This window comes from Cervus elaphus, chromosome 20, assembly GCF_910594005.1.
Source record: "Cervus elaphus chromosome 20, mCerEla1.1, whole genome shotgun sequence".
Classification (NCBI taxonomy): domain Eukaryota; kingdom Metazoa; phylum Chordata; class Mammalia; order Artiodactyla; family Cervidae; genus Cervus; species Cervus elaphus.
In genome coordinates, this window is record NC_057834.1 from 103,888,202 (window position 1) to 103,904,460 (window position 16,259).

At 34.7% G+C, this 16,259-nt stretch overlaps 1 protein-coding gene across 5 annotated transcripts in view; it reads left to right on the top strand.

Moving 5' to 3' along the window:
- The window catches only part of DOCK7 (dedicator of cytokinesis 7), a 185,333-nt gene extending 170,390 nt beyond the window's left edge, over positions 1 to 14,943 (top strand). For 3 of the 5 annotated variants that reach the window (XM_043877727.1, XM_043877729.1, XM_043877730.1), the window contains 7 exons: positions 257 to 382; positions 1,946 to 2,035; positions 2,159 to 2,395; positions 3,011 to 3,154; positions 3,836 to 3,942; positions 12,060 to 12,227; positions 14,490 to 14,943. In XM_043877727.1, the coding sequence (XP_043733662.1) occupies positions 257 to 382; positions 1,946 to 2,035; positions 2,159 to 2,395; positions 3,011 to 3,154; positions 3,836 to 3,942; positions 12,060 to 12,227; positions 14,490 to 14,532 (915 nt within the window). In that variant the 3' untranslated portion in view covers positions 14,533 to 14,943. Of the gene's footprint in view, positions 1 to 247; positions 383 to 1,945; positions 2,036 to 2,158; positions 2,396 to 3,010; positions 3,155 to 3,835; positions 3,943 to 12,059; positions 12,228 to 14,489 lie in introns of all 5 variants that reach the window. The other 2 variants (XM_043877728.1, XM_043877731.1) reach the window with 1 other exon arrangement.
- Positions 14,944 to 16,259: the final 1,316 nt, after the last annotated feature.

The following is a 16,259-nucleotide window of genomic DNA, read 5'->3' on the forward strand; positions in this document are numbered from 1 at the left end:
TACAGTCCCTGAAAAACACATGCCATATGTAATTCAGTAAAAGTCTTAATTGCACAATGTTATTTGTTAGAAATAATGAAGAAAAGATTATTTTGTTTTTACTTTCATTTGAGAAATAATAAAATATTGTAGTTTTGAAATAAAACTTTTGACATTGTCTTGAGATTTTTATACTAGTAGCAATCTAAGCAGAATGTGTACGACAAAAAGTCTTTGTATTAAAGTTTCTCTGTTTTCCTGCACCTAGGATGGTAAGCGGATGTTTGGCACCTATTTTCGTGTCGGTTTTTATGGAACTAAGTTTGGGGATTTGGATGAACAAGAATTTGTTTACAAGGAGCCTGCAATAACCAAACTCGCAGAGATATCTCACAGATTGGAGGTGAATACTGTGGTGGTTCAAAATGTCATCCTTAATTTGTATTTTCTATGATGAATAGACTTTTCAGATCCAGATCTAATCCTTTAATAAGCCAGATCCTGCCAAATAATCTACTCCTTTAGGGTATAAGGATTTTTGATAGGTACAATAATATTCTCTTGAATGTTTAAAATCTTTGATATCAACAGTAAAATATTATTATTAATTTCATTTTTTTGAGAGTCTGTTTTCACACGTATTTTAGAAACCCTGTATCTTTCAGAATTACCATGATTTGTGGAGAAATATATATAGTATTATCCACATTTTGTAGAAAAAGTTATAAGGAATTAATAATCATGGAACTAGAACTAGGAACCCCAAGACATTTTTGACCCAAGTGCATTATCTTTTTGGCTTAACTGATTCCCAGTGAAGTAATCTTTAGAACTTAAAAGCTTGAAATTGTACTTTAAAAACACTTCTTAGAATCCCTTAACCTTTATACAGCTACTTAATTTTCAAAATAAATGATTAACTTTAATGTTTATGACACTAACCTGTCTTTTCTGCTATAGTTGTTCTTTCCAATCTTTCTCTGTCCTTGTTACTCCAAGTGTGGTCCATGGACAGAATCTGCATTGACATTACCTGGGAGATTGTTTGAAATGCAGAATCTCAGACCCCACCTCAGACCTTCCGAATCGAAATCTGCATTTTAACAAATCCCCAGGTGATTTGTATAGACATATAAGAGTTTAGGCTGGTTTTTATTCTCAGCTGATGTTAATTTCTTCAGCATTCTGTTCTTATTGGTGACTTCACAGGGCTCAACTTCCACAAACTGGTTTTAGCTGTGACTTCTTGTTTTTTCAAGAGCCTGTTAAGTCTTGGGAAATTTTGAGACAGTGTTTTTCAAACTTACTGAGTCATAAAAGTTATCTTTGAGGTAGGAGTGTCTGTTCTTCTTTGAGGATTCAGACTTAAGTTTTCCTTTTGAATAGTTCCATCTTTTGCCCATGCTGCCACTCAGGGTCATGTGGAAAAGGCACTACATTCTTGACCCAGGGTTACCTTTTCAAAATCTGAACTTATACAGAACTTCAACAAGTTAATGTTTTTATTTGGAAATTCTGAAACATTACATTAATCATTCAGAAAAATGAATGCTTGTTCATTGACTCATGTCTGTCAGAAGTCAGGCTACAGGTCAGTTTGATGTATACTACATACACATCAAATATAATGAATTTCTTTTGTCTCTGCTTTTCCCTTTTTGTTTTTCTTGAGGATCTCTTGTGGAATCCTGTATTTTCATTGGTGAAAATTAATTTTTTTTATTTTGTATTATTTAAAGTGAGTAAATGGAAATAATATCAAATAAATATGGAGTAAGACCCTGTTAATTTGATAGACTAAATATAAATTCTGTGAATGTCAATAATTTTTATTTTATAATCATTGACATCATTTTATAAGAACTTACTAAATGGCTTCATTTTGTTCAGGAGTCTCCCTCAGAGGCCTTCTCTGTTTTCTACTACTGTTAACTTCATGTGAAAGATTTCTTTTTCTTTGTTTTAGGGATTTTATGGAGAAAGATTTGGAGAGGATGTAGTTGAAGTAATCAAAGATTCTAATCCTGTGGACAAGTGTAAATTAGATCCTAACAAGGTATGGTTGATAGACTGTGATGCCCCATAGATGCATCTTTGAGACTCTGATTTTGTTGGAGGAAGACTAAATACCAAATAATAATTTAACAGTGAATAAATGAAGGACTTTTTCATTTCTCAGGCCTATATTCAGATTACCTACGTGGAACCATACTTTGACACATACGAGATGAAGGACAGAATCACATATTTTGACAAAAATTATAATCTTCGTCGTTTCATGTACTGTACACCCTTCACTTTAGATGGTCGTGCCCATGGGGAACTTCATGAACAATTCAAACGGAAGACCATTCTGACTACTTCTCATGCCTTTCCTTACATTAAGACAAGGGTCAATGTTACTCACAAAGAGGAGGTAAGACTCCAAATAGGGAAATAGAATTAGTGGAACAAGTACATTGAAGCCATTGAGAACAATGTGGATATGTTACTGTGTATGTTACTGTGTATGGTAACATACTAGAACTTGACCCATTTTTATTTTTTTATTTTTTCCATGTCCAGTTTTTTTTTTTTTCATTTATTTTTATTAGTTGGAGGCTAATTACTTTACAATATTGTAGTGGTTTTTGTCATACATTGACATGAATCAGCCATGGATTTACATGTATTCCCCATCCCGATCCCGCCTCCCACCTCCCTCTCTACCCGATCCTTCTGGGTCTTCCCAGTGCACCAGGCCCGAGCACTTGTCTCATGCATCCAACCTGGGCTGGTGATATGTTTCACCATAGATAATATATTGACCCATTTTTAGTCATTAACTTTCAGCTTCTTTTCTAAGTCCCGTATTCACCCTCAGCTTATGCTTTGTTGATTTTTTTTCATTTAATGATCCAAAGTTTCAGAATATATTATTAGATAATACTTTATAGTTGCCACTTTTTTCTTATTTTAATTGATTGTGTATAAAGCTCACTAAATATTTTTCAATCAATACACTGGCCTCATTAGATGTTATTTCACCCAGATCATCTTAACACCAATTGAAGTTGCTATTGAAGACATGCAGAAAAAAACACAGGAGTTGGCATTTGCAACACATCAAGATCCAGCAGACCCAAAAATGCTTCAGATGGTTCTCCAGGGGTCTGTAGGCACAACAGTGAATCAGGTGGGAGTGTTTGCTAATACTGTGCAATTTAAGTTATAAATGGAATTTGGAATGATTACAGTATTATATTTCCCAGAGATCACAAATGTGTTACATCAAGTGAAAATATGTTAGAAGTAGTTGCACAGATACTGAAAATATAAGAGGTTAAACTGAAATAAAGATTTTAAGGCCTTTACCTCCTAAAAGTCTATGTGATTTGGAGTTTTTACTTCCAAATGATATAACTTACTCACAGAAGATTACCTTTAATTCAGAATATTAGGAGCATATTTGGAATGCTTGGGGGAAACTGTTTTCACAAAATAAAGTGTCTAACAATCAGTGGACTGACAGCCGATTGTCCGTATCCTGACAACTGTTATGTCTAAGATAAAGAATATAAAAAATACAAGGCAAAAGGCATTAATGAATACAATAGTTAGTGCTTTGTCTCCTCATTTTCTTTGAAATATGAACTAAGTTAATTGCTGTGGGCAAAAGTATAGATTTGGCATCAGGAAAAACTATAAACGTTGTCAGAATCGGTCTCTGAAAAGTTTTAATATAGGCATAGTCATATATGTATTAAGCTTAAATGCAGCCATCTTGGTGCTAAGAAAAACAGATTTGGTAAATTCTATTTCTGTGAATATTTAAAAAACAAAAACATACTTTTTGTTTTATTTTCTAATTTTACAGGGGCCTTTGGAAGTTGCCCAGGTTTTCCTATCTGAAATACCCAGTGACCCAAAGCTCTTCAGACATCATAATAAACTGCGACTTTGCTTCAAAGATTTTACTAAAAGGTATTCAAAGTTTTCTACATAAAGATACTCCAATTGAGAGGATTTAATCCACAGTTTGATGTGAGTCTTCAGGGATTATTGAAAGGAGAGACTATAGGAAAATGGTTCACAATGAGACGTAGTCTGCGTATAACTTACTACTCCATATGTATTTTATATATATATATGTGTATGTGTGTGTGTGTATATATATAGATCCCTGCCCCCCAATTCTCTATGTAATGCCATGTTTTAAATTTTGAAAATGAGAGAAACCTCGATTCACAAAATCTTTAACTTTAAACTAAGTTTGACATTTAACTAGTTAACTTTGAAAGCTGTTATTTATTGTGAACATTCAGTGTGAGAGTTTCTGTTTCTCTTCCCTCAGAAAACATATAAGCAGCAAACTTGGAAGCAAAAAATTTATCTTCAGACCTCTGTTTTTAATATATGAAGTAAGGATATAATATCTACCTGACCCAGGGAGATGGTGCAAATTAGATGAAATAATACTTGGATGAATTGGGGCCTCCCAAAACACCCCCAGATTGGATGATTTGCTAGGAGGACTCAGTGGACAGCATATAGTCATATACGTGGCTATGGTTTGTCAACAACCAAAGAGTAGAAAGTATAATTAGCAAAGGGAAAAGGCACGGGTGAAGTCTGGAGGAAGCCAGATACTGGCTTCCATGGGTCCTCTCCCAGGGCGGTCACACAGAGGTGCTGACTGGTCAGCAAAGAATCGTGGCAGCCTGTGGGAAATCATGTCCACCCGGGAAGCTCAGTAGAGACTCAAGTGCCAGCCAGGCTTTTTGTTGAGGGCTAGTCATGTAGGCACCTTCTCCCTGACAGTTAGCAAAATTCCAGACTCCCAAAGGGAAAGCAGCATTTAACAGAAGCTATAGTGTTGATGTAAATGTTCAGGCACGGTGAGCCACTCCTGCTGCATGTGACAGGAACCCTTCCCAAATCCAGATTCCCAGACGGGAACCCAGGCCTGCCGTTACCTCTTTTCTTCACAAGTAACATCCGACACATAATAAACAGGTGTTCGGTAAATGCAGAATTTTGAAACAATAGGGGAAAAGAATCAACAACTTGGTACTGATTCCTGCTTCTCTCACACTATGAGCACAAAAGAGGGAATGATCATTTTGCATAGTGTTGTCAGGGAGTATTTCACACAGGAATTAACATCATAAACAAAAGTACAGAGTACAAAGTATTAAATGTCACTGTTGTGTCTAACTCTTCTCGACCCCATGGACTATAGCCTGCTGGGCTCCTCTGTCCATGCAATTCTCCAGGCAAGAATACTGGAGTGGATTGCCATGCCCTTCTCCTAACATATATGGACCTTGAAAATTAGAGAAACCAAGGAAGCATTTCATGCAAAGATAGCCACAATAAAAGACAGAAACAGTATGGACCTAACAGAAGCAGAAATATTAAGAAGAGATGGCAAGAAGGCACAGAAGAACAATACAAAAAAGATCTCAGTGACTGGGATAACCACAGTGGTATGATCACTCACCTAGAGCCAGACATCCTGGAGTGTGAAGTTAAGTGGGTCTTAGGAAGCATCACTACTAACAAAGCTAGTGGAGATGATGGAATTCCAGCTGAGCTATTTCAAATCCTATAAGATAATACCGTTAAAGTGCTGCACTCAGTATGCCAGCAAATTTGAAAATTCAGCAGTGGCCACAAGACTGGGAAAGATCAGTTTTCATTCCAATCTCAAAGAAGGGCAATGCCCAAAATGTTCAAACTACCATACCATTGACCTTTTTTCACATGGTGGTAAGATAATGCTCAAAAGCCACCAAGAACAGTACGTGAACAAAGAACTTCCAGATGTTCAAGCTGGATTTAGAAAAGGCAGAGAAACTGGAGATCAAATTGCCAAAATCCACTGGATCATAGAAAAAGCAAGAGATTCCAGAAAAACATCTACTTCTGCTTCATTGACTATGTTGAAGCCTTTGACTGTGAGGATCACAAACTATGGAAAATTCTTAAAAGAGATGGGAATACCAGACTGCCTTACCTGCCTCCTGAGAAACCTGTATGCAGGTCAAGACAACAGTTAGAACTGAGCATGGAACAACAGGCTGGTTCCAAATTGGGGAAGGAGTATGTCAAGGCTGTATATTGTCACCATTCTTATTTAACTTATGTATAGAGTACATCATGACAAATGCTGGACCAAATGAAGCTCAAGCTGGAATCAAGATTGCCAAGAGAAATATCAATAACCTCAGATATGCAGATGACACCACTCTTATGGCAGGAAGTGAAGAGGAACTAAAGAGCCTCTTGATGACAGTGAAAGAGGAGAGTGAAAAAGCTGGCTTAAAGCTCAACATTCAAAATACGATCATGGCATCCAGTCCCATCACTTCATGGCAAATAGGTGGGGAAACAATGAAAATAGTGACAGACTTGATTTCTTGGGCTCCAGAATCACTGTGGATGATGACTGCAGCCGTGAAATTAAAAGACGCTTGCTCCTTAGAAGAATATGACAAACCTAGACAGCATATTACAACCAACAAATGTCCATATGGTCAAAGCTATGGTTTTTCCAGTAGTCATGTATGGATGTGAGAGTTGGACCATAAAGAAGGCTGAATGCCAAAGAACTGATGCCTTTGAATGGTGGTGTTGGGGAAGACTCTGGAGAGTCCCTTGCACTGCAAGGAGATCAAACCAGTCCATCCTAAAGGACATCAACCCTGATTATTCATTGGAAGGACTGATGCTAAAGCTTCCATACTTTGATCACCTGATGCAAAGAACCAGCTCATTGGAAAAGACCCTGATGCTGGGAAAGATAGAAGGGAGGAGGAGAAGGGGGCGGCAGAGGATCAGATGGTTGGATGGCATCACCAACTCAATGGACATGAGTTTGAGCAAGCTCCAGGAGATGGTAAAGGAGCGGGAAGCCTGGCATGCTGCAGTCCATGGGGTCGCAGAGAATGACACAACTGAACAACTGATCAACAAAAAAATGGACCTTGAAAGATGAATATTAGTTTTTTAGTCAGAAAAGAGGGGAGGGCTATACTAAAAACAAAAAACCCAACATGAGCAAAGTTTAGAATCTGTTCTGAGAAAGATGAATAGTGAAGCTGGAACTGTAGAATCTCTGAAGACAAGTAGTCAAACACTGGTGGAAGTGTTTGTGGAAGTACCATTAAGTAGATGACTTGTTAAGTAACGAAGCAGCATCAGAACCATAGTCAGAAGCCAGTCTTTGACTTCCTATTCTGGTTTCTCTTATCAAATCATTCACTGAAAGGGTTTATTTGGGTAGCAATAATTTCTCTTTACAGCACCTTTGTCATCAGGAAAATATGAGGAATGCTAACTTGTTCAAGTCTCTCAAGACAGTATTTTATTCTCCCTGCAATAGCTGTCATTAATTGTTATCAGTTTCTCCTGTGTGAACATGGTAAATATCTTTTTAAAAACTTCAGATAGCTTCATTGGACGTCTGGGATTTTATAATCTGATTATTGAGCTAGATCACCTTATGGGTTTGGTTACAGAAAACATGGCTCCTAATATATGTTCTAGATGAATGACCAGAGTAAAGAAAGCAAGCTTTTTGTAGAATTGACTGACTTCTGTTGTGACTGACACATACACACTATTATGTATAAAATATCTTCCCTTGTAGCTTAGTCAGTAAAGAGTCTGCCTGCAGTGCAGGAGACCTTGGTTCGATCCCTGGGTTGGGAAGATCCCTTGGAGAAGGAAATGGCAACCCACTCCGGTATTCTTACCTGGAGAATCCCATGGACAGAGGAGCCTGGCAGGCTACAGTCCATGGGGTCGCAAGAGTCGGACACAACTTAGCGAGTAAACTACCAGCACCACCAAGGACCTAATGTATAGCACAGAAACTACTCAATACTCTGTACTGACCTATATGGGAAGAGAATCTAGAAGGGTGAATAGATGTATTTGTACAACTGATTCACTTTGCTGTACAGCTGAAACGAGTAACGCAGCATGTAAATCAAGTATACTCTGAAAAATTTTTTAAACATTGATTTTATTATTTGGGAGGTTTCAAATACGAACCAAAAAAACCCTGCTGTGATTGTGAGCTGGATGATCTTGGAACAATACATACTTCTTTAGGCCATAGACACTAATAATGCTTATTTTCTTTCTATTTTTTTGGAATTTTTACTATTACTACAATTCTAAAACAGATGTCCTCTTCTTTGTGTTTATTTACTATAAGGTAATGAATTCCTATAGTTTGCAGGTCTCCTTAAGGGTTAAAATAAAGAAAGTTTTCTCTTTTAAATTACAGAAAGGCAGAAAGCCAAACTACATGGTTTAAACCTTACAAGTCATAGCAAATACTATCTTTGATTTTTGTGTGTGTATATTTGTTTTATGTTAATATGCATATTTGTTCTACCACAACTGTTTTATATATATATATATATATTCTTAAATTCTTATTTTTCAATTAAGCTTAAAACTATTATTCTAATAGTTGTATTATCAAATATCTGAATTTAAGTTGAATTTAAGTGTGGTATAGTAATGAAATGTATTTTTTTTCTTTTGCCAAATTAAAGTATTAAGCTCAAGATTACTGAGCCAAAGTACATGAACATTTTTATTGACTCCTAATATGTAATCTGTTCCAAAAAAGTTCTAAGTAGTAACAGTGCCAAGAATGCAAGTGTACTAGTTGCAGTACACCTTTATGTAATGCCTTTTAAATACGATGTCTCTTATTAATCAGTTTAAGTGGTACTTCAGTTTGCATTCTTTTATTCCTAAAAACAATAAAGTTTTTTTTTGTATTTACTCTTTACATACTTTTAGGTATACAAGCCCTAGAATATCTCTTATACATCCAGAAGTAGTTAAAGAAATAGTTGAATAGTATTCTTTATAACTAAAAGAATGACAACAAAACACAAAACCAGGAGACAACCAAGATAGCCATCAACAGAAGAATGAATAAATCATGGTATATCCATAGGTTCAACTTCAACCATATAATACCACATCTTTTTCCAAAGTGTGTAAGCCAGTTAAATTCTCATCAGTAGTGTTTGGGAGAGTTCCTATTGCAGTGTAACCTCTCCAGTATTTGATATTATCTAACAACCTAATTTTTACCAACCTAGTGGGTGTGAAATAATATGTAATTATGGTTTAAATTTGCATTTCTTTGATTACCAGCGAGGTTGCATGTCTTGTCATGTGTTTATTAGCTATTTCTCTTTCCTCTCTGTAAGGTTCAAAGTTCTGTTTTTTATTTGCCATTTTCCTATTGAATTCTTTTCCTTACTGATTTCTAAGTGTATTTACATACTGGAAAAGTAATCCTTTATCATTTGTATCATAGACATCCTTTCTGAACTTGAGTCTTGGCACTTTTTTTTTTTAATAAATAGAAGTTGTTAAATTTAATATTGCAAAATAATTCAGTCTTTCTTGTTATGACTATTGGTTTTTGTGTCTTAAGAAATTTTTTATCCAAGGTCAGAGTATGTTGACTTCCTAAGCATCTATATAATAGTATCTCTCAAATTGAGTATAGCCCAAACAAAAGGGGAAGAAGGCAAAAAAGGCCTTTAAAACAATTCTTTCAATTGATTTTTGCATATGGTTCAAGGTGGGGGCCTGTTTGATTTTTTGTCCATACTGGTAACTGAATATTATGTGAGGTAGCAGTCAGATTTCTGTTCCCATATGGTTGTGCAGTTGACGTGGCACCACTTATTTCAAAGATTACTCTTTCTCCGCTGCTTTACACTGTTAATACATCGAGTGCTCACTTTGTGTGCATCAGTTTCTAGGATTTTTTTCTTCCATTGTTTTATTTATCTCTCTTTGACTAACATGCTGTCTTAATTACTGCAGCTTTATAATAAACTTTTATAAATGATAGAGCAATTCCTGTCACATTTTGTTCAAGGAAAGAGAATTGACTCTTCCGGTCTACAAATACGGTATATTTCTCCGTTTACTTATATCCTCTAAATGTTTTTCTAAAATTTTTCTGTAGAGACTTTATCTTTTCACTTATTCTTTGGTATTTGATATTTTTATACTTTTGTTAATGGTATTTTTAAAAATTACATTTTGGGGGACTTCCCTGGAGGCCCAGTAGTAAAAAATCTGCCTTGCAAAGCAAGGGCCGTGGGTTTGATCCCTGGTCTGGGAAAATTCCAGTTGCTGTCGGGCAGCCTAGCCCATGTGCCAAAATTAAGACCCAACACAGCCAAATAAATATTTTTTAAAAAATAAATTTATTTTCTATTTGCTGTCATACAGAAATGCAATTTATTTTTACATGCTTTACATGAGAATATTGCCAAATTCACTTGTTAATTCTAATAATTTATGTGTAGAACCTTTTCCTTACTGTACTGTTTAGGATCTCTAATAAACTGTGCTGGACAGGAATAATGATAGAGGGCATTGTTTTCTTATTTCTGATCTAAAAGAAATTTTTCATCATTGAGTATAATGTTTTCTTCATGTATTTTGTAGATATTTTTAATTAGGTGAAAGAAGTTCCCACCAGTTTGTAGTTATGCTACAAGTTTGTCATGACAGTATTTTAAAATTTTATCAGGTGGGTTGTGTGTAGGTAGTAGGGATGTAATATGGTGTTAGGACAGTTTCTTACTGTTTGGGAGTTTTGCACCTGTTTTAGTAGATGAGATTGAATTACAAGCTGTTTCTTATAGCCCCCAGCAAGTTTTGGTATCTCAGCCTTGAAAAGTGAGTTTGAAACTCTTCTCAGGAATAGTTGTTTATTCCTCCTATACTCTAGAATAGTTTTTTTTATATATTCAGAATTGTCGTGTTACAGTGGGATTATCTATCCTTAGACTGTTACGTAGAATTTGCCTGTTTGTGTTTTTTTCTGTGGGTAGATTTGTGATTTGACTGATTTGATGTATTTGATGGTTTTTGGATTACTCATATTTGTAGTTGAGTGTTTTGATAAATCTAGAAAAGTAGAATTTCAGATTTGCATTAAATTGTACATAATATCCTCTGTGCATTTATAAACTTCTGCTATATTTGACGTCTCATTTTTCATTTCTAGAAGACAATACCTGGCCTTCTCTCATTTATTCTTGCCAGAGTTTAGTCTATTTTTTTAGATTTTTCAAACAACCAACTTCTGCAATTTTTAAAATAGAGTTATCATATTTTATATTTTATTTTCTTCCTTACACCTAAGAGTTCATTCTTTTCAAATTGCTGATTAGCTCTTCAGTTTTAGCCTTCTTTCCTTAGTATAAGCATTTAAGGCTGTACGTTTTCCTCTAGGTATCACTTTAGCTGCATTCTACAAGCATTGATAGGTATACTTTTTTTTCCCCATTTATTCTTATTAGTTGGAGGCTAATTACTTTACGAGAGAGATACGTATACTTTTTAAACACATTTTCCATTTATCTGTTGGAGTCCAGATAGTTTTTCTTAAATAATTTGAATTGAATAAGCAATATCAAACTATTCAATTTTTTTTTTTCACTGAGAAGTCATGGCCTCCTCTTTTGTGACCCCATGGACTATATAGCATGCCTGGCTCCTCTGTACCTTGGATTTCCCAGTCGAGAATATTGTAGTGAGTTGCCATTTCCTTCTCCAGGGAATCTTCCTGACCCAGGGGTTGAACTCACATCTCCTGCATTGGCAGGCTGACTCTTTACCACTGAGCCACCAGGGAAGTCCATCTATTAATTTAAGAAACTTATTTGAATACAGGCAAACCACTGTGCCAGATGCCATTGAGTAGATGAGTATGGTTATATACCTTAAAGAACTTATAATCTAGCAGTGATGTGTATGTGTGTGGGGGGGAGGGGGTGTCAGATTTAATATTAAAAAATACATAATTTTCAACTGTGAAAACTGAAAGTGGAAATTAGATTTTAAAGAAACTATGTTGGTCCTCGCTTCCCTACCTTAAACCTAATTGCAGGAGAGGATGTTTAACATACAACAGACAAAGTGAATGCCCTCATCATGGTGTGTGTATATATATATATATATATATATATATATATAGCACTAAGCCTTCAAACTATGTCAAAAGAAATCTTTTGATGACACACTGTTTTCCCTAGGTGTGAAGATGCCTTAAGGAAAAATAAGAGCTTAATTGGGCCAGATCAAAAGGAGTATCAAAGGGAACTGGAGAGAAATTATCATCGCCTTAAAGAGGCCCTACAGCCTCTGATAAACCGAAAGATCCCTCAGTTATACAAGGCAGTATTACCTGTTACCTGCCACAGGTATGCATGTTTTTTTCTTTTATTTTGTATCTTCAGAAAAATGAAATCCACTTGAATTAAATAGTGAATTTGTTTACCTTGTATTAAATGGCTTCAAATATTATGTCTTCTGAAACCTACCAAGTTCAACTTCTGTAAGCTTTCTGTCAGCTATACCTGAATCAGCCTACCAGATAAAAGTCTGTGATAAAGAGAATAATAAAGTCAAGTTCTCATACTAACCAGGATACCACACATAAGTTTTATTTTCTAAAACTGTTTCTTTTAATGTCCTGTCAAAGTTTCTGGTATTTCTATTGAGAATTTGCTAGAATATACCCTGAAACCGGGTATTCATTTCCATTATCCCTGACAGTAAATAGTATATAATATGTCCTTCTAGATTTGGATCAAAACAGATAACTGCGCTGAGTATCAAGAAAGCATCACTATTTTCCTTTATTTTCTCAGTGTGACAAAATTAGAAGTGGAAATAACTTGGAATGTTTCTACAGCTGATCCTAATTTTATTTGAGTAGATAATTTAATTTTAGATTTCTCCTCTGTAAATTACTTGCCTTGAAGAAGTTGTGGAAATTAAATGGCATGTCAAGTTCCAAGGACAGCACTTAACATTTTTACTTTTAACCCCTGAATTCTGGACAGGGCATGATAACTGCTAAAAGTAAACTGCATTCTTTGCATTTTTAAATCAAAATGTACATACATCTCTTGAATTATTGTGGTAATTGGTAAAACCAATATTTTACCACCCCCTTTTTAAAAAATTACAACAGTGAAGCTATTAAATTATACTTACTTGATCAAGTATTTGGAAGGCATTTGAAGTTGCTTATATAAACAGCATGTATGCTATTGATACATAATCAAATTCTTATCTGGTAATATTCGCTGTTCTTCAGTGACAGAATATTTGTGTACTTCTAGACCTCTGAAAATGTATACCAAGTGGACGCTGTATGTCACATCCCCTGCAGGGAACATGTAGACAGACCATGTACAGGAGCAGGAGACCAAAAGGCCTGTTTTAGAGCCCTTCTCTGGCAAAATATATTTTACTATGCAAGACACCCTAGGTGGTTTCCTCTTGAAACCCTTGTTGGAAAGCAACACTAGTCCCCTCCACTTTTGGCTTCCCTTTTAGTCTTTTCGGAATGTCTGACTATTTCTTGCCTCTACCTACCTTCACCAGTCTTCTATTCATTGGTCAAAGGTCCTGGGATAGAGTGCTGGGTACCTGAAATAGTCAGGTCTCCTAATGCTAGTCTCACTTCCATCAAATTTCTCCAACTCCCTTTAGTGGAAAGACTTATTGTTTCTGTCTGAAGGAAGCTTCTCTTACACCAGTATCCTGAACTGTGCCTTCTACTATGATGGTTATTCCTCCAAACTTTAGTTTTTAGTATTTGCAGGCAGTTTTTTGGAGCTTAGAAAATACTTTTTCTTGACAAACTATCTTCCAAGACTATTTTCCAAAAAAACAAAACCAAGTTTTGAGATTCAAAGCTGAATACAATCTCTTTCTATCTGTCCTCTCCTTTCCTAGATATTGTAAATCTTAAGACATTAACATTTATGTCAGGAAAGATAAGCAAAATTATCTTCTAAATTTACTTATTTTAAAATATTTAAAAATTATTTTAAAAATAATTTTCTAAATTTCTCTTCTAAAATTATTGCAAATTTTAATAAAAAATCCTATTTACAGTAATGTATAATGGTTTATTTTATGAAATGATTTTAAAGTCTTAGTTTTAATTTCTATTTTTGTAAACATCAATATATAATCCACATAAACAAAAGCTTCCTTTGGGGTCCTCAATTTTAAGAGTGTATAAAGGACCTAAATGCCCAAAACTTGAGAGCCATTGACTTAAGGCTTAGAGTTTACTATTTTAAATAAAATACCTGTGTTTTGCCTTTTAACCTCAAGTAAATCTCCTGAAATCTCTCCCATTACCCCTTAGTACCTGTTTAATCAAATATCTAATACATTTATTGGACAAATGAATAAATGATCAATGGACCTGGACAGTGTTACTTCAAATCTATAGAGAAGTCTACAAGTTAGAATGTATAGAGCAATAGTGTGTAGGATGAGCATGTAACTTGAAAGTAAAGAGCTTTGCTTGCACAAGTTTTAAAAGTTAATAAGCTTTTGGTGGCAAAACTTTGAGATAACTGGCAGAAAGCATGTAAACATTTTAGAGGATTATATAAAAATTGTTTACTCATAGTTACATTCTTTCATTTTCTCTCCAGAGATTCCTTCAGTCGAATGAGTCTGCGCAAAATGGATCTCTAATAATGCACTTGTTTTATTCATTTGAAAAAAGCCATGTATTCAACACTGAGTGTGAAAAGAATTTAAGAGCTATTGAAAAAGACTTGGGACTTAATTCTGGAAATTATAGCATTAATTTACTCATGGAAGAATGCAGTGGCCAAAATAACATCAAATGGCAATTGGTGAAGTTTGAGAATCATGGCTGTGGTTTCTAATGTTCTGATAATATGCTGTCCTTTTTTAAAAAGACATTTTAATGACTCAAAGGTACACTTACATTTACCATTATTTATACCATAGCTAACGTTAATTTACTTTAAGTTTGTATTTTTTAATTTATATTACCATTTACAGATTTGTTTGGAACCATTTTAAATGTAGTAATGCTTATTTTAAAGGTACTATTAAATATGTGAACGTTTACACTAATTAAAAGACTTAAAAAATTTTTTTATTGATAAAAGCAGAGAATGAGTTAGTTGATTCAAGAAATAGTTGCAAAAATAGCAAAATGAAAATCATAATTGACAGTCACTTTATGGGCCCACATAATAGCTCCAAATTAAATAAATAGGTGGAAATAAGTTGATAATTGGCTTAAGTCTTCAGACTGGTTTCTAAGGTATTTTCCAGACACCCCAAAATGGTATTTAGAACTGCAGAAGTAACTACCTGATAACTTCTCTCTATAAATGATTATACCCTAGGATAGTTAATACCCAGTTTGATCTCTGACTCAACCTTATAGTTAATGCTAGTATGAGCTGACTCTTAGCAACTAAAATGAACAACTCCTGTTTCAAATTAAATAAGCCAGTCATTTCATCAGTTTTTACTCTTATGCAACTAAAATGAATGCTTCCTGTTTGAAATTACATCAGTCATTTCATCGGTTTTTAGTGATCTAAACTGATAAATTAGAAATCTGCTTTAAACTTATTTACATCACCATAAAAATAAGAGTTAGTGTTTGATTTTCATCTGTCAGGTGGATAAGAAGTTATATTTTTTGATACTTGTATAGATTTTACAAAGTACATGTATAAAAGATAAAATTACCTGTCAATTAAAGTTGAGAGCTAATTAATTTAAAATTGTAACTTTTATGATATGAAAAACTAATTCAGGTTTTTTCCAACATATATTTGGCAAGCTTTTCCAAGGAAGAGTATATTAAGGGTTTCTGAAAATGTCTGAACGTTTTTTCTTTGTGCAGTTTTAGGAAGGATCACTTGTAATCTGTCCCTTTGATCTACTGACCACTTACATGAATCACTGAAGAACTGATCAAACACGGTACTTTCATTCTTCTCAGAGCATAGATATGATGGCTAATATCCCCTGCTCCAGCCTCTTTTTAACAGGCAACATTATCTCAAATTCCTCTTATCTACATCAGTTCAAAGACAATCTCAAAGGTTTTTCAGGTGAGTTACAGGTGAACCAAAATGGGTCAACTAGGGAGTCAGAAAAGCATAACCTCAAAAATAAATATTTGAAAAATATCTATTTGAAAACAGAGGATCCAGATGGACAATAAGGAAAGGCAGAGTCAAGGGCAGAAACTCTTTAAAGCAAGCAAAAAACGGTAACTTATTTACATAGTCTCCTCTTAAGGGTGGAGGAAAGAATATTAAGGAATTCCTAGGTCATTTCTCATAAAGTCACACATATATATGAGAATTTGGATTGCCACCCATCTCAGAGACTATCAAGAACTTTAAGATTTGTATGACTTAATGATC